Raw genomic sequence first — 21,618 nt, 5'->3', positions numbered from 1 at the left:
TTCCCAGCTGTGTCTGTCAAAGATGTGGCAGGGCCACCTACATCACCCTCACCCGGGTGCTTTTAACATGTGGATTCCAGGTTCCCAGGCTCAATCCTAGACTTTAAAATTTCAGCGGCGCCGCTCTACAGACTCAAAATTATTTATTTTTGTGTCAGTATAAATCTCTTGGAAAAAATGGAGGAGTTACAGGTTGGTTTTTTCCAAAATTTCAGTTACCATTTTAATTAGATCATAAGATATATACCAAATAATTGCCACTAGGTCGATAAACGATTTTGGATCTTCATAAAACAATGACTAACATCAATCATGAAAATGACGATTAAGGAAATGGAATTCAGATACATACAACGGCATGGAACAAGCTGGAAGGCGTGATGCTGGGTAATATAAGCCAGACACAAAATGACAAATATCCTGTGATTCTACTTACATGAGATACCTAGTAGCGATATATTGGTATATTTTATGATCTAATTATCATTAGATATTTATTGCTTGCTTTTTGTTTCTTTGTAGAATTTTTGTTTTTTTTAAGCACCGGTAACTGATTTAGGCCTGGATGCAATGAAGAGGTTAAGGCGATCACTACTTTCCTTATCGTCTCCTTGTGGAGACAGGAATAATCTATAAATAAACGAATATGACACAGATGAGAATTTCTAAAATGTTATATGGTATTAGTATTATAAGATGAATCAAAATAGTTTATAGTGTGGCAGTGAAGAGATTCTGCACGCATCTCCAAAGCTAAGGTTAAGGCGATAAAGCAATTGAGCCTTTTAACACTCGAAGAGAGGTAGAGGTGAGATGAAATAGCCATCCAAAACAGCAAATAATTAATTGAGTCTCTTTGTTAACAGGCAGGAGGTCAAGTACACATAGCCACAGCTGTGCTACAGTCTGCATTCTAAACAGCTGCATCTTTGATTTGAAAGTGATTAGAATGGATTGTTGGGAACTAATTAAAAAGTGATTTTAATCGGAAGGGTAGTGATATAATTTGAAAGATACCGTAAGAGATTCAAATATGGTCATTTACCTTTTCATTCTGTAGAGTTACAACCTTTAAACTCCATTCCCTTGCCTTTTCTTTTATTAAATCATGTTACGTATTTATTTTAAATCTGTTGAATTATTTGTACTAATTCTACAGTACAATATTGATTATGTGATTAGATTAATGTAACTACGAGCAGATAGACTTTCGAGTATTAAAAGTTAATAAAAAAGGAAACATGACTTTTCTAGCAACATTTGTATTAGCTACTTCTTCATCATAGGACTTCTCTGAATATTGCATGTAAATCTTTGAAGCCTGGGATGATAAGGATTTAGGGAATTGTAATTGTAAAAGATGAGACGTTTAGAACACAAAACCATATAACAGGAATCATTGTGTTTAAGACACAGCGCCAAAAGCACACTTGCATATATTCTAATTGAAAAACGATATCTGAGAAGGACGAATGTCCAAATTATGCAGGGGGTAGTGGGAGAGAAAATCTTCAGGGAGAACAACTGGAAAAGACCGAGACATGTCCGGACTGCGCTATGAAGAATTCGAGGGAGGCCTCTGAGCGCCAGTGAGCAGCCTGGAGGGGTGAGCATTGTGCCGGAAAGAGGAAGGCGGGCAGATGGCCGTGGCAAGGAAGAGCCGAGAAACGGCGGGGGCGGCATGGTGTGCACCAGCGAGGCTTTGGGGCTGTGCGGTGGAACATGAAGCCGAATCCGAGGATTTTCGTGAGAAGTATTTTGGTGATTTTTGTATCTTTCCAAAGAAAGGCATTTTATTTTAGGGAGTAGACTCAGGTTATTGAAAAGAGCCAACACCGAGTTTAATGATGTGACATAAGTCAAAACACCTCTCCACCTGGTCAACCCAAAACGTGAGGCCGTCGCCCACGAACCCACTCCGAAGTGGGTTATAGACCCCTGACAGCGTGGGATGCAGTGGAGAGCTCTCTCAACCGCCGATGTTCGCGCTCCTGTCTCTTGGCAACGCTCCCATGCTGCAGTGCAATGAAGCTTAAGTTCCTCCCATTCAGATGAAGAATGCTGGGTGGGAGCATATGCTTCTGAAGTTCTGCTTTTATTGGAATCAAAGCCTCCTTTGTGCATTTCACCCACTGGCACTTAAGACCGGTTGGAGATTATTTCCCCTTAACTCTATTTGGCATCGTTCTACTCCATTTTAGAGGTATTTGAGGGTTACGAGTGGGTATACCTGTGTCTGGGGGGATGCTTGTTAAGCTTCAGCTGCGGGAACCATATGGAAACTAGTCCCCTGTGAATTTTCCGTGCACACGGAGGTGAGGCTGTGCTCCCATTTTGGCGCCGTGATCTCTCACTGCTGTGCCGCTTGCGAGGAAAGCTGTTGATCGTGTTTGAGCTGCAGAGTGGATTCAGGGCCTGTGAAATGTACAGCTCGTGGAGAGCGTCGACGTGACAGCTGTGGAGATTAGAGTCCATTTCGTGTGTGTACGGAATCAGAAGACCGATGTGCAGAAAAGCAGGAGAGCCTTCGCACACTAATCAGCGTCCTTCATCCCAGAATCAAAGTGGCTTCCTGCGGGGAGGCACACATGTGGGCAGGCATCGCGTGTTCCACTCTAAGTGGGTACCCGATTATTTAAAATAAAAATTTAAGGCCTAGAAAAAAAGTGTTTGCCATATGTGTATACTGAAGAATGACAGAAGTGGGTAAATCATCTAGCAAATTGTATCCTCAGCATACTCAGTATTTATTTTTAAAAAAGGCATACCTGAGCACACTTTATAGTGATTGCTGACTCTGTACAGTCAACCAAAAATGGCCAGACCGTCTTGAGCCTTGTGAAAGGGTACCTCGCCGGCTGAGACATGGCCGTGGTTTGTGGAAGGGGACATCTTTGGTGTTGCATATCTAGAACACTTGCAACCAGGAATGGTTGACGTCTGAATTTTCTTACAAAGAATGAGGCTTTTCCAGGACAGCCTAGCAAGGGAGAGGACAATCTAAATTGTAGCCCTTCTAGCTTCTCAGACATCATATAGAGACATCACGTAGTCTGTACTCCCCCCAGCAGCGAGGAGGAGCGTAAAGCAGGAGACCTCCAAGCAGATGCATCCCATTAAGAATGGGAGTTAGACATTTCATTTAATCTTGGTGGTTGTTTTTAGTTTGAAGCATTGATAAATAAGCTATCGTAGTAACAACGTATTGCCGTAAAAATAGCAGAAAATGAAATATATAGAAAACGTTTCTAATAACTTAGCAACTAGCACTGTATAAGTGACTTTCAAGTTGAGCAAGTAAACGGTAATGCTGTTTTCAGAAGTGACCAGTTGCAGGTGATTTTGTAAAAACCCAAACCTCATCTATTTTTTAAAGAAGACAATTTGCGAAGACAACTCTGTCTACTATTAGGGGCATGACATTGACATTTTCAAGGAAGCAAGTTGTGTGTAGTTATTGGAGCCTAACTGAGAACTCTCTCGCAAAACACCGGTTGGGTATTTTAAAAATTAATAAGTTCGACAGGGTTAGAACAGAAACGAGCCAGGATGCTTCACGTTGTTCGTGGACTCTAATCTCTACATTGTCAACATTGCCCTGGAGCGTGAGCATTGTAGACAAATTAAGGTAGTTTCAGCGACCATGTGGAGTTGCACCTCTCCCCACACCTACTTACCTCAGTTTTACTAGGACTCTAGCCACGGAGTTGAAAGTCAGTATGTCACTTCAGCCACTATCTGCCCGTGCTGGCCTCCACGGAGGGGTGTGTTGACCTGTCTGGTTCTCAGATGTTAAGGTCCCTCCCCTCCTCCCCCCATGCTGGCAGCCACTGAAATGCCCCCATTCCCGTCCACGTTTTCCTATCTATTGCCTGGTCCTGAAAAATGTCATGCGACAGAAAGGCTGGGGGTTGGTACGCCACTGTTTTCTTCACTTTTTTATCCGATCACACAATGGGTCGCGTTTGGTCATTGGTCCCAGCCTCTGGGGTAACAGCTTCTGTCCATCGCCAGCACCTGTCGGCACAGTCAGGCAGACTTCCAGAACTTAAATCACCAGAGATAAAATATTCACTTTCATATTTATAAGGGTGGAAATTCTGCCTCACTTTTTCCCAGGTATTTGCCAGGTTAGACCTGAATTCTTGGTGGGAAAAGTGGGTGGGGCTAAATCCAGGTAAAAAGGGTCAGGACCGCCCTTGCTGCCACGCTCACTGAGACACCCCCTGCCCGAGCTTAGCATCTCACACCCCACAGTGTGACAACATCCTGGCAAACTGGCGACGAAACCGTGGGAGGGACAGACTGATCCTTGTGCCGTTTTTCTGGAAGCATTTTTCGGGTGACCGTAGACACTGTGGACACCCGCGTGGACGTCACCGTGAGCGCCCCGAGTCCAGCTTTGGTCGGTCTGCTCTGTCTGTGCTGAGCTGACGGACACGTGCACGGCCAGGTGTGGGAAGTCTCAGTGGCTCGCGCTTCAAGGCGGCTGTGCTTTGCGTATTCTTCAAGCCTCCCACGAGTGCTCTGTCCCAGCCCCGTTTAAGCGAGAAGTGTAAAGCTGGTTAGTTTAATTGCAGGATTACGGTGATGAGGCTGGACTGTTGTTTTTAATTCCTTTGAAGACTACTTAATTTTGTTTTGTTACGTGGCCTTAAACGGCACTGGATCGCACAGGCGCGTACTCAGTGAGGGAGTGTGGGTAGGGGGCAAAACCTACCTCGGCCACAGAAGAAACGTCGGACACTCCTGAGTGTGTGTCCTGCTTTGATCTGCAACATAGCCGTAGTATTTCTGGAGGAAGTCTGTACATTGGGAGTCTATTAAAATAATAGCATTTATATTTATATGATCCATCTCCTCCAGTTCTGCAGATATGCTCAACTCTAAGCATATTCAATGTGTGAAAACCAAGATTTATAAAGTAAATAAGTCGGGAAAATGTATTTTCAGCCCGGAAATTTATAGGTCAAAGGAGTTTCTTTAAACAGCATGATTCCATAGCGCATGGTAGAAATACCATGTGTATATGTGTAATGCAAATGTTCTATGTATTTCATATGCGTGCTATTCATTTACATACAACCCCTTCTAGACTGCGAGGTATAATTGCGATTTTGTTCACCCCGGAGAACATAGCAATGTTCTATGTTTTGAAATGCTCGGAATAATAAACATTGATAGAAATTAGCTCATTGTTATGATTTATACTATCTTAGGTTTTTCATAGTTAGGTGAAGACATTTCTTTTTCAGAATCAAAACAGTCAAGTATGGAACTACTTCAGCTCTTTTCAGTTACAGGAGTTAGAGTCGTGATAACGCATTTAATTGATTTTACATAAGCAAGGCCGATTTACTAATAGGACCAGTTGTCACTATTTGCTTATTAAATTTCTCCTAACCGTAGTTGGCAACAGTGAAACAGTTGTTAAATTTAACCAAGAAAATTTTTATCTGTAAAAATCAGTTTAATTTCTTTTCTTAGGAAGACTAGATGGATTTTTTAAAAATTAATTAATTTATTTTAATTAGTTTCAAGTATACAATACATTGGTTAGACATCTATACTGTTGATAAAACGATCTCCCCAGTTGCTCCCTCCCTCCCCTGGCCCTCCGCCTACCCATCACATTAATGCCGACTGCAACCCCTCTGCCGTGCTCCCCGTCCCCGTGACCATCTATCAACTACTAATTTGTACTTCTTTCACCCTTCACCCCATTCTCCCAGCCCCCCAACCCCGCTCCCCTCTGTCCGTCACCAATTAGTCCACTATAATTGTGAGTCTTTTTTGATTACTTTGCTCTTTTTGTTCCTTAGGTTCCACATAAAAATAAAATCACGTGGTATTTATCTCTCTCTGTCTGACTTATTTCACTCAGCATAATAACTTCTAGGTCCATCCACGTTGTTCAAATGGTAGGATTTAATTTCTTTTAATGGCTGAGTAATATTCCATTGTATATGTGAACCATAATTTTTTTCATCCAGTCGTCTGTCAGTGGGCGTTTAGGTGGCTTCCACATCCTGGCTATCGGAAATCGTGTTGCCATGAATATGGGAGTGCATCGATCTTTACGAATCATTATTTTGGTTTTCTTTAGCAAAAGCAGTTTAATCCTTTAAAGTTCATGCTTTTGTTGTTCATCGGTGCTCTTGAAATACATTGACTCATAGAAGGAAATTCTAGAAGATGACTCTGAAAGCCACTCGTTCCGGCTGCTTCATTCTTAGGAGACGAGAACCCTGCCTGGAGTCCCCGGGGTTCCTGGAGCCTGATTCACGTAGGGCGTGCGTTGCACTAAAAGCCAAAATAGATAAACCGCCCGTCCCCCGTTCATCCCCAGCCCGCAGAATGAGCGCGGCACGGGCCCTTGTGCTCTGAAGGTTTTCCTCATCGCTCAGTAGGGTTTTCTGCACACGTAACTGCCACCTGTCCCCGCCTGACGATGGCTCTCACCCAAGGTCTCCCTGCCCCCAAGACCTGTTCCCTGTCTAAAAAGATACTTTTGAAGCACCAACCTGGGTTCTTACCACAGCATCTGTAATTCACTTTGCTGATAACCAGGCTCTTGAATAGGAGCATTTTCTGAGATAACGGGGCAAGAGCGAGTCTTAGGGTTCAAATATATAGATTTATAGAGAGAATTTCCTGAAAGTATGTCTGATGTTATAAGCTTCCCATTTGTGACGATTTGAAGAATGAACCCAAAGAGCCACAGAAGTCTGTAGAGTTTCTTTTGTTTAAGTTTAAAAGATTCACGTGATTCAAGGAGGTCTGCAGGGGGTAAAAATGTAGCAGAAATACTGACCTAAGTAAAAAGTTTGAGAGTACTAATTAATAAAACTGCACCGAGTTTGAAAAACGAACCATTGAAAATGAGCTGTATGCACAAAGTTCACACTGTTGCCAGTGAAGCAAAATATACAGAATCCAACACTGAAAATTACTCATTTTCATCTTGACTTTACCCATTTAATTTAAAACTAACCTGTGACTTTCTATATTTAGTTTTAACGTTTCTTCGGTTAATTGTATAATAAAACTTGACCAAACCTTTAAGGTGCCTTTCGTGCATGCCAAAGCAACAGACTCTGAAAGTCCTTGTATCGGAGGATTTTTGAAATAAATATTCTATCTATGTAAGTCTGAAGAAAAGATTGCAGCGGTTTGCTTGGGCACCGTTAATTGATCACCTTTATGAATTTATTTTAAGAAGGGATGGCTCTGAAGTTTGCTAGGGGCTTCTCTGCGTCAGACCTCCTGCTGGAGTTGTCCTATGCGTCTGCTCAATGGTCATGTGGTATTAGAGAAGGAAAGAGCCTTCAAGACTTCCAGACGTGCCTAAACTCATGTGTCCCCAGGCACTAGACACTTGTGAAACGAGCCGCTGGGACCAAGGCAAATGTGCTTCCAGCTCTAGGGGACTATTTTTTATTCAAGAATGTAGGCCTGGGGTTGCCAGATCTTCCTATTTCTTTTTCCAGAACAAGAAATGAGAACTTTTTACGTAAAGTCTGCTGTTTAGCAATTTTTAAATCTTGGCCAGCTCAAGATTTAAAACTAACTAAATAAATGATGCATGGACTGAAAAAAATAAAAACATAGCTTGCCTACGGTCAGCAGCTTGCTTGTAGCAGGGGTGAGACAGCGACAGCCGCTCCGTTTCCACTGTCCCCAAGTCCATGAAATTTGCAGGGCACAGGGAGAACAAGCAGAAGCACTTAAGCCATAGAGAGTGGGTATGACTACACGTACCAGGGGAAGGGCTGGACACACTCACAGGCCTTTTCTGTGCGAACCTTCTATGAAAACCATGTCAGACCCAGGCAACGTGTTCCAAAATTAAAAAAAGGAACAGAACAGTAGAAGCTGTCATTCGATAGGACTTTTTTTATATGACTTTTTATAACTGTGTTGTGTAGACTTTTCATTCTATATACATTTTTGATGATTAAAACAGTAATACTTGCATTTTTTGTCATCATTGTTATTGTTGTTCTGTTATATGTTGATGTAAAGTTATGCGGCTTAATGCATGACCACCTGTTAGGACAGTAAACAAATAGCCTACGTCACATAAGGCATCCCCAGACTATCAGTTCTTACTTCTATTTTATCAATGAAGAGTTAAAATTTCGACTTTGCTGTAATAAATGCAGTAATTAATGTCCAATAAACTGGCATTTTTGAAGGATCGACGTTTATATTAGGCTGTAGCTAAAGTGCCTTCTACCCCTCAGATTAATTCTGTGATAATGTGGCCATTCCCAAACCATGTAAATATAAAAATCTGTATGATCCAGAATTTTATTATAAACGAGAGAAGAATGAGGGTCCTTCGACCAGGCCTGGGGTAAACGTGTGACGTCAGGACGGACGTGAGGGTCGGAGACACCGGGGGGCAGAGCGCTTGCGAATCTCCCCATCCCCACAAAACACAGAAGGTACCTGAATATTCCAAAGTACCTTCCCCGGGCTCCGGATGGGATCAGAATTACGACCTTCGGGGGACATACACAAACGTGAGGTTAGTCAGAAAGATCACAAGACCAAAGACATAGCTCTGCCTGGCCTTTCACAGGGTAAAAATGGCAACGTTTCTATTAAGATAGGAAGTGGAATTCAAGAAGAATGTTAAGTATCATAAAAATCTCCTTCTGACTGCTGGATCCTGTCTCCTCCTCATAGCCATTCTGGGTAGAGACAGATTCTACCAGGTCAAACTGACCTACGGAGTTTTGAGACACTTCTAAGCCTCTGGAGAATTATCTTGCCTAGTTAAATCATCGGCATAAGACAATGATTAAAATCCAGGCTCCAGAAGTAAATATTGTAAAACAATGCTTATTATGAACACTCTAAAATGACAAATTCAAATGTAAATTTTAGTGTTTATTGGGCAGGAATATGTTCTATCCCCGAAGCAAGGCACGGGCCTTCGCTTGTTATTCCTCACATTTTCTAGGGGGCGGGCAAGAGGCCAAGAGAATGTAGTCAAAGGGAATTTTGAGGCTGACAGCTCCTTACCACTCCGCTTATTCGAAGCGATGCCTTCAGACGGCCTGATGATTAAAATATAGATCCTGAGCAGTAATGGGGGAATGTTAGCAATGGCTCTTTTTTCCAGTTTGAATAATTTGATTAGATTTGAGTTTAATATTACATTAAAATTTATAGAGACATTTAAGTCGTAATTCATGACTTTAATTATATAGATAGCTCGCTTCGCATATTCCGTTTTGCTCCGTGATCTCAAAAATATAGATTATTGTGAAATGTAAAATAGTTTGCAAGTATTTCAAAAGCCTAAAGGTTGCTGGCGGAAAATACCGTTCTGTCTCGGTAAGGGTTGCTTTTCACACCGTTTCATCGACTTCGATGTCGGGTCAGTATCTGGTGGAGGGAACTTGGTAATTAGTTCCAGTCTCAGCCTCACCTGGGAGCATTTCTTCCCAGGTGATGTCACCAGACACAAACAGTGGTCATCTGCTAATGGGATTTCCCAGTAATCTGAACCAAAAATGCAGGCACGTGTTTTATCACACACAGAACCCCTCCCCCCTCTCCCCACCCGCCTTTTCTTTTATATCCTTCCTGGCTTCTCCCAGTACCACCGCATGCATATTTTCTTTCTAATTACTGATGCGAGATCGTGGGACACATAATATTTTCTAACTTGAATTTTTGATCTATGCTTTCTGTCGATATTTCCACATCATTAAACATTATTTTATAACATCACTTTTAATAACTAGAAATATATATTTGGTTTTGTGGATGGATGGAATTTATTTAATGAGTCTATTCGTGTTGAATATTTTTCTTTAAAAAAAATAGACAGCACTCACGTAGGTGAAATTTTGCATACCTCTGCAATCATTTGATTAGGATAAATACCTTGTTATGGTAAAGAGAATATAAGATCCTGACATATTTACAAAGAGATATGTTCCGTGATGACACACTTTATATTCAGTGTCCATGTTCGTAAACCCTCAACAACAAACTATTATTGTTGTTGTCGTTATTATTATTTTATTATTATTATTTCTTTGTCAGTATAATAGGAAAATGACACTTCATTGTTTTAATAAGCAATTCTTTGGTGATCACTGAGGCCGAATATTATTTTGTATGTTTCTGGTTATCTAAACAGAGAGACATGGGAGAAATTTTTTAAAGGTCTGTAAGTAGCCCTGATCAGAGGATGTGAATTCCATCATCTCAGAAGTGCCCTCAATCTAGCTGTACACAAATGACATCGAATTTATAGAAATAAAATGTTCGGTCAATTCAGTGAACAGGACAGTTCAGTCAACCATTTTGATCAAATTCTCTTTTAAAATAAAGAATATTCAGAATTAATTTAGTGAAAAATTGTTAGACGAATCATCACAAGTAGATGCAAATGGTTTGGATGATTTTATTTTCTCCGCAAGGTATAATGTGAAATACTAATCTTTTTGAGACTCCGTATTTCCTTTGATGGAATATTATATTTTGAATATATTTAATCTTTTCGGTTTTCATACATTTACCTTTCTTTTTAAAAGTAACTCAATTCAAATATGGCTCAAAATACTTTTATCTATCCTTGGTTTTCAAGTACTTACCAAATGATCATTTATATGATACACGAAATGTTCCTTGAAACAGATCTGTTAAAGCAAAAGACTTTAAACGTTATTGGCAGGAAATTGGACAGATTAAGACTGCGTTACCTACCCATCGCTGTGTGACAAAGTACCTCGACCGCTAGCAGCTTAAAACAAACACTTATTATCTCACACGTTTCCCCTTATTATCTAAGGACCAGAAAGGCAGAGGTGGCTTCAGTGGCTGGTCTGGGCCAAGGTCTCAGGAGGTTGCAGTGAAGCCGCCGGCCTCTCTGAAACACGAGGCCGAAGGACATGCTTCTGAGTTCCTCACCCAGTGAGCCTCTCAGTAGAGCTGCTGGGGACAGACGTGGCTTCCCGCAGAGTGAGAGCTCCAAGGGGAGAGGGAAGTGGGGAGACAGACAGGAGGCAGGAAGAGAGGGAGGGGAGGGGATTCATTTAGTTCATTTTAAGTGGATATTTACCCTGTGCCATCAATCACAGCTTAGAGTAAATGATGCCTGTGTGAAGTAGATCACAACCTATCAATTTCTTTTAACTGTCAGTAGCCCCGTTTCGGTGAATTACATAATCTTTAAATGGCTAAATCTAAATATAGTGTAAAGAATTTACTAAGTCTTCTATTTTTCTCCCCCCGCCTAAAAAAAAAATACGTCTCATCTTCAGTGTTTTCTTGAGGATTTAAATCAAACTCTTCTGTTAATTTTAAATGAAATAAATGATTTAAGTATGTTATCATTTGGAAGAAATGCCTAATCATTTTTTATAGACGAATCCTCTTTCCTGAAGTACTTAGCGTTAATAATAAAATTCTTTATCCCTCTCTCTCTCTCTCTCTTTATTTTTTGTATTTTTTATTTTTGGGGGGTAAAGTTTCAGTATGACTTCTCCTCTTCCAGAGGTTTAAAATGAGAATTACTTAAATAGTAGCTCCATACCACTAGGGCCCTAAGGAGGACCAATGTCATGCATTCATGATTCTGTGATGCCTTTAATGTAGCTGATGTCGTTGTAGATTTTTTTTTCTTTCCTTAAAACAACAGAGACATAACTGATTATGTAACTTTCTCTTATTCCAGGTCCCCTAAAAACCCAGCACAGAAGATCATTAAGCGAGTGATCGCTCTTGAAGGAGATATCGTGCAGTGAGTACTTACACTGTCGTTTTTGAGTTAAAGATATGTCTAGATTTCTGTTGCTTTAAATCACATTATGTGGGAAGTACATTTCAACAAGACCGAAGCTTTGAAGACGTTCCAAATGAGATGGGCCATCTAGGCTTCAGTGTCACCAACCATTTCAGGACGTAAAGTGTACATAAACTGACGAGTCATATTACTGTCCTTTAACTGGGAGGCGCCGGAGAACTAAATAGTAATTGATCTGAAAGGGACCATGTTTTCTAAAATGACCATTAAATCATTGTTTTTTCAGATATGAAAATTAGCCTGCTTGTTTTCGATATGATATCGAGGTTCCTTTTAGAAAAATTCCAGAACCTTTTATTATTTTAGATACAGAAACTGGGGAGGATCTTTTATTACGATAGAGATGGGGAAAAGGGGAAAAGGTGTGAAACAGAAACTTCTGACTCAGTGACAAAATGGTAGCTTTAGAAAATAACACCGTAGCAATCGGGTGTTTTGACCATGTGTAATAATGTTATTTATTCTATCATCGATAAATCTAGAACAGAGTTTGATATTCAGCAAGTAAGTATGGATGCATCTCATTTCGGTTCTTTCTTTAAATAAGTTGTAGCCGGGTCTATACAATGAAGGAGTCCAAGGGCTCTGAAACCTATATTCAGAAGGTGTTCTGATCCGGTTTTTCGAAAGAGCTTGATCATAAATTATCTGTATCAACGACAGTGCAAATTGAGCAATCTCGTTACCGTGAACCTCGGTAGGTTTTGGAGCAGAATTAGGCCAGCGGTTCTCCCAGGATGGACCGCGGATGGCTGAGAGTTGCCAGCATCCTTCCGGAGGGTCCGTGAGTTCGAAACTGCTTTCCTAATACTGCTGAGATGTTATTTGCCTTTTTCACTCCCATTTCCCGTGGGTACGGTGCAGCTTTCGAGAGGCCCCGTGATGAGTAAGATTACAGGAGCCGGTGTGGGAAGTCGGCTGTTTTCTGTTCAGCTACATGCTAAAGAGACAGGCAAAAATTGTTTAAAACACCACTCTTCTCGCCGTTTTTCCTTTTGCTTTGCAAAATAACTATACTTGCCATTAAACGTTACGTTCTTCTTGTTAACATAGAGGTTTATTGTTATTTTAGATTGGATCACTGAAGATGTTTTTTAGTTGTCCATTTTAATTACTAATATGGTAAAGATCAACAGATAGTATCCACATAAACAAAAGTTCCCCGAGACCTCAGTGATTTTTAAGAGTGTAAAGGAGTCCTCTGACCAAACAGTTTGAGGACTCGCTGATATAGGAATGAATGGCCAGACTTTCATGTCACCATTAGTGACGTGCGTGCTGTCAGCGAAGCTGCTGAGGTGTATGGCTCGTGTGGTTTGTATTCGTGAATATTCACTTGATCTTTCGTTTCCTTTGAAAGCTCATTGAGGTACACTTTGTATACAGTGCAGTTCACCCCATTTTGAAGGTAGAGCTTGATGACTTTGAGTGTACATGTACACAGTTGTGCAACAGCCCTCACCACCTGGTGTTTTAACATGCGTGCCCTCCTCATCTGCGCTCAGCTCTCAGCCGCCAGTGGCGTGCAACCACCACCTGCTTCCATCGCCATAGCTTAGCCTTTTCCAGAAAGGTTATTAGGGTGGCATCATCACACACGGAGTCTTTGAGGTCTTGTGTCCGCACTTAGCATAACGTGCTTTGGTTCCTACGCATCGTGTCTGCATCTGTGGTTTTATTGACTTATTTATTTATTTTATCACTGATCGTATTCCATGGCACGGATGGGCCGTGTTTTATCTCTCCATCCACAAGTTCATGGATTTTGGATTGTTAACAGTTTGGGGACATTATCAGTAATGATGTGGACAGTTGTATACATGCTGTGGGGGCATTTCTGTCTTTGGTGGACATATGTTTTCACTTCTCCCGGGAATATACCTAGGGATGCTGAGTGTTATGGTTAAGTATATTTTTAGCTTTTTTAAGAAACTGCCGCACTGTTTTAAAGAGTGGCTATGCCATTTTATGTTCCCCAGCTGTGTGGAAGAGTTCTGGTTTCTTTACATCCTTGCCAACGCTTGCTTTTATGAATATTTTTTACTATAGTCATGCTAATTGGCGTGAAGTGGAACGTCACTGTGGTTTTGACTTGCATTTCCCTGACGGCTAGTGATGCTCAGCGTCTTTTCATAATGCCTACTTGCCATCGCGTGTGTCATCTTGGGTGAAGTGTCCGTCCGATGTGTTTGTCCATTTTTGTACTGAGTTGTTTATCTTTTGACTTATAAGCGATTTTGGCTTCATAAATTGAGTAAGTATCTTGGGGAGGACGAATGTGTGTGGTGATGTGATTTTAGCCAGCCCTAAGTGCATTGGTATCGAGAACTTAATTTGCATTTCCTGTAGGATAGACATTACATATTTGCAAAACTCGATGGCTTTGTAAAAGTTATTATTTTTTATTTTCAAGAACCTACTTAGCCTTGTAATTTCAGTGGGAAACTAAACAGCCGTGCATTTGGAAAGACATGTCATATCTACCCATGAATATCTAAAATATGCTTTTAATATTTGGAAATATTAAGGTGTGGATGTGATTCAAATCCCATTCAGGGAATGAGTCAGCAGAGCTTGAAAACATTACGCTACATGAAGGAAGCTAGTCACGAAGTATCACCCGTCGTGTGATTCTTTTCACATGAAATGTTCAGAACGGGCAAGTTCATGGAGGCAGGGGGGTGACCCGAGGCTCAGAGGAGGGGGATGGGCGATACTGCTAATGGGTGCAGCCGTCTCTTAGGGGCTATAAAAATGTTCCAAAATAGATTGTAGCGCTAGTTGCTCAACTCTGTGAATATATTAAAAACGACGAGTTGTACATTTTAAGTGGGTAAATATGTTATATGAATTACATCTCAAGCTATTTAAAACAAACAAACAAACAAAAACAAAAATCAGTCAACAAAGCAGGCAAAAATTTCATCTACGTCAAGGAACCTCACAGTCAGCAAGGCCAAGGGGTCCATTTTACGTTATAATCCGCAGAGAGCACGGCTTTAATTCAGGCGCACCATTATCTACGCTCACTAGCAAAGTGAGGTGGCCAGACTTGGTCCGGCATCAAACTCTCTGTGCCGCCAGAAACCCGACAAGAGACCTCTCTGAGCCAAAAGCTGGGTTGTTGCTCTTCTCAGTAACTGTGAACACTGGATTCACAGAGGAGAGGCCGAGCTGGACCGGGCTTAATGGTGCCGGGCTGGGGCATGGGAGGAGACGATGGGATGGAGCACGGTTGCATCTTTCTTCTCTCCTCGCTGCTGTACGTGCGAAGTCTAGCTCGTTTGTTCCAGTCTTACAAACTCGCACTTCCGACGGATGTTCCTTTCCGTCCGCTTCACTACACCTCAGTCATGGAGCAACAAGTAACATAAGGATGGCGGTATCGAGGCTCAAGACTTTCCTACTATGTAGCTTCTAAAAACAATTTGATACTCGATTAGAAAAAGAATCTTGTATTTGATGTTTTAAAAGAAAATTTAAAGTTCATTCCTTGGTACCTAACAGTGCTAGGCTTCCTGAGCTTTAAATTAGTAATTGAATACATTGAATACATTCTATAATAATTTTCTAACAGTCTTCAAACACATTAAGGTATATTTAGGTAATAAAGTATCATTCACTGATATGTCTCTTTTTCCTGTGATCCAGTTTTTAAAATGCCAGAACATATACAAAGTAAAGTAAAAAACATGCTGTCCGTCTACCACTAGAGGTCATTAGTCTCTGGGGACCTACCCTGTAGCAAGAAGCTTTGGTCTGGGATGTGGGCGGCCCGGCCCCACTGCACCATGGGTAATGCAGCTGGGTTACCTGGCAGGCAAGCCAAGAACACATGTAGGTAACTAGAGTGTTTTCGTCATTGTTAGGAAAACATTAATACTTCATAACATGACTATAGGGAAAAAAAATTGACATAAGAACTTAGTTACACTTACTGTGGTTTTGTTAGTATTTTTATTTTGAATTATACATCATTAGAGGGTAGAGGGAACCATAATCTTTTCAGAGGTTAAACTGTTTAAAGACTTAATCCAAGCTTTAATGTTTTGCTAGTTGAACTTCAGATTGAATAAAAATACTAGGTATGTAGTAAAATATCGTTTAAAGAGCAGTTACTTTAGAGGTATCTGGGGAAGGAGGGGTGGTGGGGGGCGGGGTCGGTAGATAGCATGACTTCCAGTCTCCGCTCACCTGTGCCCATCTGTGTACCGATACACTGCTTTCCCGCGTCTTGTCTGTGTCTCCGCTGGTTTCTGCCCCGTCGCCAGCTGCCGATTTGAACCGCCCGAGAGGCATCTGAGTGTGCCCTGGTCAACCAGTTGATGAGCTGCCTTTGGTGCAGGTGCCTTCCCTGGTCCAGTCAGCTGTAGCTGGGTCGGCCATTCACCTGGTACAGAGCACGTGATCATAAGGCACCTCTTGGATGGGGCTGGTAGGTATGGCAGATACCGCGAGGCCCCCAAGGTCGTGGCGGTGCCATCAACTGTCTCGTTGCTCAGCATCACCCTTCGGAACCTCACGTTCATAAAACTACAATCTGCCCTTTTTGGTGGTCACTTTGACCTTACTCTTTAAGGAAGATAAACTTTTTTCCTTTCTTTACAGAAATAACACGAGCTTGAAAAAAATCAGCGTTCTAGTGAACATCCTTGCACACATACCTTTGTGCACTGATGCATTTATTCTCGTAGACTAAATATCTAGGAGTGTAAATATTGAGTCAACATTTGTTGTTGCTGTTATTTTAGTTCTAATAGATACAGCCAAATTTCCTTCCCAAGAGGTTTGTGTATATGGGTACTCTTACCAATACGTCATGAAATACCCTTTTCAGAGGAAGTTGTGCAGTGAGGAAGTTGTAGACTTCAGATTCAGAAGTCAAAACGTTTCGACACAAATTTTCAAATTAGTTTTAGATGGTCATGGTAGATTTCCTTTAATCAGTTCACTGAGAGTGTAAGTCTTAGGACTGTTCATTTTATGAGCACTGGTCTAGACACTCTAGACATAAGTGAACAAAAGAGACAGAGCCTGCCCTCATGGGGCTTATATTCTGGTAGTTGAAAGCAGATGATCAACAGACAGATAACATAAAATGTAATGCAATGTCATGAGCTGGAATCGCTAGGAAGAAAAATAAAGTAGGAAAAGATATAGAGAGTGATGGCGAGTGTCTGGACCGCTAACTGAGGGAGGATGCTCACTGTGAACCTCTGATGAGAAGATATCTGAGCAGGATCGTCCAGGTCGTCAAGGAAGGGCGGGTGGTGGAGAGCCTTGCAGGTGAATGAGGGGTGGATCTACATTAAGTGAGTTTCAGGAATTACAAGCAGCTTGCATGGTTGGACCTCACTGAAGGACAGCTGTGCTAGGAGATGATGTCTAAGGTTTGCAGAGGCTCTTGGGTCATAGTGAGGGCCTTGGATTTTATTTTAGTGGGTGACAAGCCAGTGGAGGGTTTCGAGCCACGGGCTGGTGTGTTTCGGGCGACACTGGGAAAAGATTGTTCTGTCTGCTGTGTGGAGAACAGACCAAAGGGCATTGATATGACCTGGGGAATGGGTCGAAGTATTTTTCTCTCTGAAAATCACATTTAGCTTCTTCTAGAAGTACTTTTCTTGTTTATAACGTGAATATTGACTATTGAGATTTGTTATTTTTAGAGCGACTCATACAAGTAGTCACATTGTTTGTAATCACAGTCATTATGATAATATCGACAAGGTAAAAGGTAGACTTGAAGTATTTGTTCGGATCATTCAGCCAAATATTCCTGTGACTGTAAAAGAGGGGACTCCTGGAGGCCCGAACTTTCTTTTCTTATGTCAGCATCAACTAGAATCACAAGGCGATTGCTTGATTCTCCGGGTAGCTAAGCTAGGAACGTAGTCGTTTTCATAATGTTAGCCCAAATGCGTGTGCTTATCTTTAACACAAACAGTGGAAAGCTAATGCAAGTAATATTTAGACAGATCCATTAGTTCCATCAAAATATTTTTCATAGTTTTTTTTTTTTTTACTTTGTTATGACTCATACAGAAGCACTATTTCAGAAAAGGATTAAAAGAATAGAAAGTCCTAAACTACAGCAAGTCAGTATAAATCAACCACGATTGAAATTTCCAAGGCATCGATGTTTTTTTATGGGGACACTTGCACGTTTCCATTTCACAGATTTTGTCAGCCCAATCAGAAGTGAAGCCTAGCTTCGTTTCTCCTCCTTTGGTAAGATACGCTCTACAGACACGTGGAATCTGGATTGTCATTGGTTAGCAGGCTCAATGAAGAGAATAAGTAGTCTTTTTAGACCCCAGTGTAGAGGGTAGCCATTTAATTTATCACCTAGGCTAGGACACTTTTGAGAGTGAAAGGGGATATACCAGTAATTATTACCTTGGAATAATCGACATAAACTATACTGCCAAGATAAACTGCAACAAACTTTATAATTGACTTCACTCAGTTTGATTTCGTTTAGATTCTGGCCCTCCTTTTGCAGAATTCTAGGAGGTGGCCACAAAAAACAGAATCACTTCCTGGTCCGGGCAGAGGTGCAGAGAAGCGTATCCTGCTCACAGCAGCCATCTCTGTAACAAGGATGATGCAAGGCTTTAATGAGTACGGGTATTGCAGAGTGGTCCAAGGAAGAGAATCACAAGGCTTCTCTCACTCTTAAATATTTAAATAATAATTCTTCTTCAAGTGTAGAGACTATATTTTTAAATGTCAAAGTACCCTAATTTATTGAAAATAACTTTCTGGTATTAGCAAAAAAAAAAAAAAAATCTATTGAATCACAGGAAATTAGACATTTTAAAGCTGGTTGGTTTTAAATGTGCTTTTGAAGATATGGAAATCAATATTAGCCCATCACAGATGTTTGAATCATAGTATATTCCAGCAAATGTGGAAGTCTTATAGGAAGAAAAACAGAAATAAATTGAGTTTTTCCCAGTATAACTGGGAAAATGATGTATAAAAATGCTTGCTTAATAACATCCACTTATTTATTTGTTTGTTTGTTTGTTTATTTATTTATTTATTTTTTATGGTTTATGCAGTAGCTTTCAGGAATAGGAACCAAATGTGTCTAAAGGGCTCTCTTTGACTTATGACATTTTGATGCATCAGGAATTAGGGATGTATGTTGTCCTTGAAAGAAGGAGAGGATGGAAAGGAAACTTAAAAAGAAACTTCTGTCCAGGACCCCGAAAAAAGATCGGGGAATGGAATGTTCTAGAACGTGGAAGCTGATGGGAGCCGGGTGGGTAGCTGCTTTTGAGGACCAGAGCGTGATTTATACCCTGGGCCTTACTTAGCCTGTGGGGACTGGAACGGAAGCTTTTCAGACAGCTCCAAGGCCCTTGAGCCTAGTTTAATTTGAACCCTGAATTTTTCCAAATCAGATGGGCATGGCGCATCCTCGTTTAGTCACTGAGATCTGACCGATGCCATTGTTTAGTGAATAAGGGCTTGAAAAGTGACATGAAATGTCCTGAGGTCTGTCCAGCAGTCTCATTACCCCCTAAGTAAGAAGCTTTGGGAAAATTTATCAGTTCCTCTATGACGTCAACCAGAGAAATTATTAATATAGTCTGGACATTCTTACCTTCTTCCTGCTAAAGAACGATAATTCTTTTTTACTAAGGAATTATAGATTGGGAGGTAACCCACGCCTTTTTGGAAATATCTCCTTACGTACTTATAGGTGATTATTTATCACACCACTGCTGTATCAGCGTATAAAAAGGGAATTGCTAACGATAGCGTTATGCCTTAGCAGCAGGTATTTCTAGCCTCTGGAGGGAGAGTCACCTTAAAGTTACATGTAGAAATGTGCATCTCGATTTTTTTTTTTAAGTCCCAATTATTTCTGTAATAAATTTAGCAGGGCAGGGGAGGTTTCCAGAAGCGCTTTAATGTGGGAGATGCAGCAGTTGCTAGAAGTCACCAGACCATTTAGAGTGAATTGTTTTTTCTAATCATGGTGACACCTGTTACTGTGGTTCTCTCCCCAACCCCAGCAGTGGTTTCTCTGGCTTCATTTTCTACCAGAGTCCACATGTCTATAGAATAGGATTCAATAGGTATGTAAATCTTCCACATTTGTTCATTCATGCGCATTCATTCATTCATTCATTCAGCGTGGCTTAAAGGTCATGTGCACAAACTATGAATTTCAGACTGCCTTGACTCAAATCCCAGCTTTGCCATTGAGTGTGTTACTTTACTGAATTAAATTCTGTAAACTTAATTTTCCTCACCTGTAACATGGAAATTATGGTAGTATATATATGCCCTAGAGTTTCCTTGAGAATTATATGAAAAATGGATATAATTTGGCGACATGATGCCTCACATATGTTTTCAGTAAACATCAGACATTTTTAGAAGTAGTCGTCATGCTTTAATCATTTTTCATTTGAGTGCCTCTAGTATTTCCTGTGTGCTCGACGCTGTGCTGGGTTCTGGGGTTATACACATTAAAAGCCGTCCTCAGTTCTTCCCTTCCAAAGTTTACCATCTGGTGGAGAAACAACAAAGGCAACAAAGAAATATGATGCCACAGAATAGCCGCTGCGGGGACATGCCAAAGGTCCCTGGAGCTTAGGAAGAGGAGCATCTGGTCAACCTGAGGAGCTGGGCTATGTTGGAGATAACTTTCGGGTTGAAGTTCGAGGTGAGATCTACAGCCTCCTCTTTAACCGCAGAAGTGTCAATCACAAGCTGAGTTTAGGATTCAAACGAAACCGGAGCATACGAAGCGAGAAGGGAAGGTCCGCTGTTCTCTGACCCCGAATCACAGTCCCGGGGGTGTATCCGGTGGGTGTCTTCTCATGTACGTCTCGCGGCAAGACAGCAAAAGGATTAGAACAAATATTTCGGATGATAGTGTTTTACCTTGAATAATCCATAAAGAAAAAATTTAGACTTGAGATATATCTATAAGGAGTTATGTTTCCCAGTGTGTATGTTGCACAAGAATACCTATAGTAAGACACTCGCATACCTGTACAAGGCAGGTGTTTGAAAATGTGGCAAATCCAGGATTGCTTCTTTAGTTCCTAAATAATAAGTAATCGTGCTAGAAGTAGCAAAGGTGCCATGGGCATATATTCGGTAACAGTATGTATGACCTGGACAGAAGGAAAATTAAAGGCAAGAACATGAAAATGAATATTAAATAACGTCTCATTATTTAATATACTTTACATTAAACTCACCTTATTGAAAGCAAGTGTTAGGACCATTATGTCCTCTCTAGGAAGTCCACAGACCGAAATGACCAGGTGCTGCAGGTAGGAAATCGATGTCTTGGCTTAATTAGGGAGACACTGCAACAGGGAGCATGGCAGGGCGCCCCAACCTGGTGCTCTGTCCTGCCTGTTTCCTTGTTTAGCTCTAAGAGATGGTGGCCCACTTAGAACTTTGATGCCTTCGGCTGAGCTTCTTTCCTCTCTTCTCCGCCGGCTTTGGGACTTCGCTCTCCAGCTCTGCCAGAACCCTCAGCACAGAGAAATTGTGTGGAGTGCTGTTTGGGAGTCTGGTATTTCCTAGCAGGAAGCACATCGCACCTAGAGCTGGCTCGCGTATTAGTGTATTCGCCTTCTCTGCTGCCGCCTTAACTGTATTTCTTAGTCTATAACTTCCTTAAGTTTTGAACTCCAAGTAAAAATACAGAGAAATGCTAACTTTTGTACATCCTTCGAACTAAATATTGATTTTTTTTTCTCTGCTCACAGTAATGTAAGTCTGTCAAATATTTTGAAAAGACATATAAGTAT

General features: G+C 41.1%; 1 protein-coding gene across 3 annotated transcripts in view; it reads left to right on the top strand.

The window, feature by feature from the left end:
* Nucleotides 1-21,618, top strand: part of IMMP2L (inner mitochondrial membrane peptidase subunit 2) — a 696,111-nt gene that overhangs the window by 456,186 nt on the left and 218,307 nt on the right. For 2 of the 3 annotated variants that reach the window (XM_015589428.2, XM_025046909.1), the window contains exon 5: nt 11,702-11,767. The exons of the other annotated variant lie outside the window; for it this stretch is intronic. In XM_015589428.2, the coding sequence (XP_015444914.1) occupies nt 11,702-11,767 (66 nt within the window). The remainder of the gene's footprint in view (nt 1-11,701; nt 11,768-21,618) is intronic. 3 annotated transcript variants of the gene reach the window in all.

Source organism: Pteropus alecto, unplaced genomic scaffold, assembly GCF_000325575.1.
Source record: "Pteropus alecto unplaced genomic scaffold, ASM32557v1 scaffold21, whole genome shotgun sequence".
NCBI lineage: Eukaryota > Metazoa > Chordata > Mammalia > Chiroptera > Pteropodidae > Pteropus > Pteropus alecto.
The sequence above is the reverse complement of the archived record's forward strand: the minus strand, read 5'-3'. Positions and strand labels throughout refer to the sequence as shown.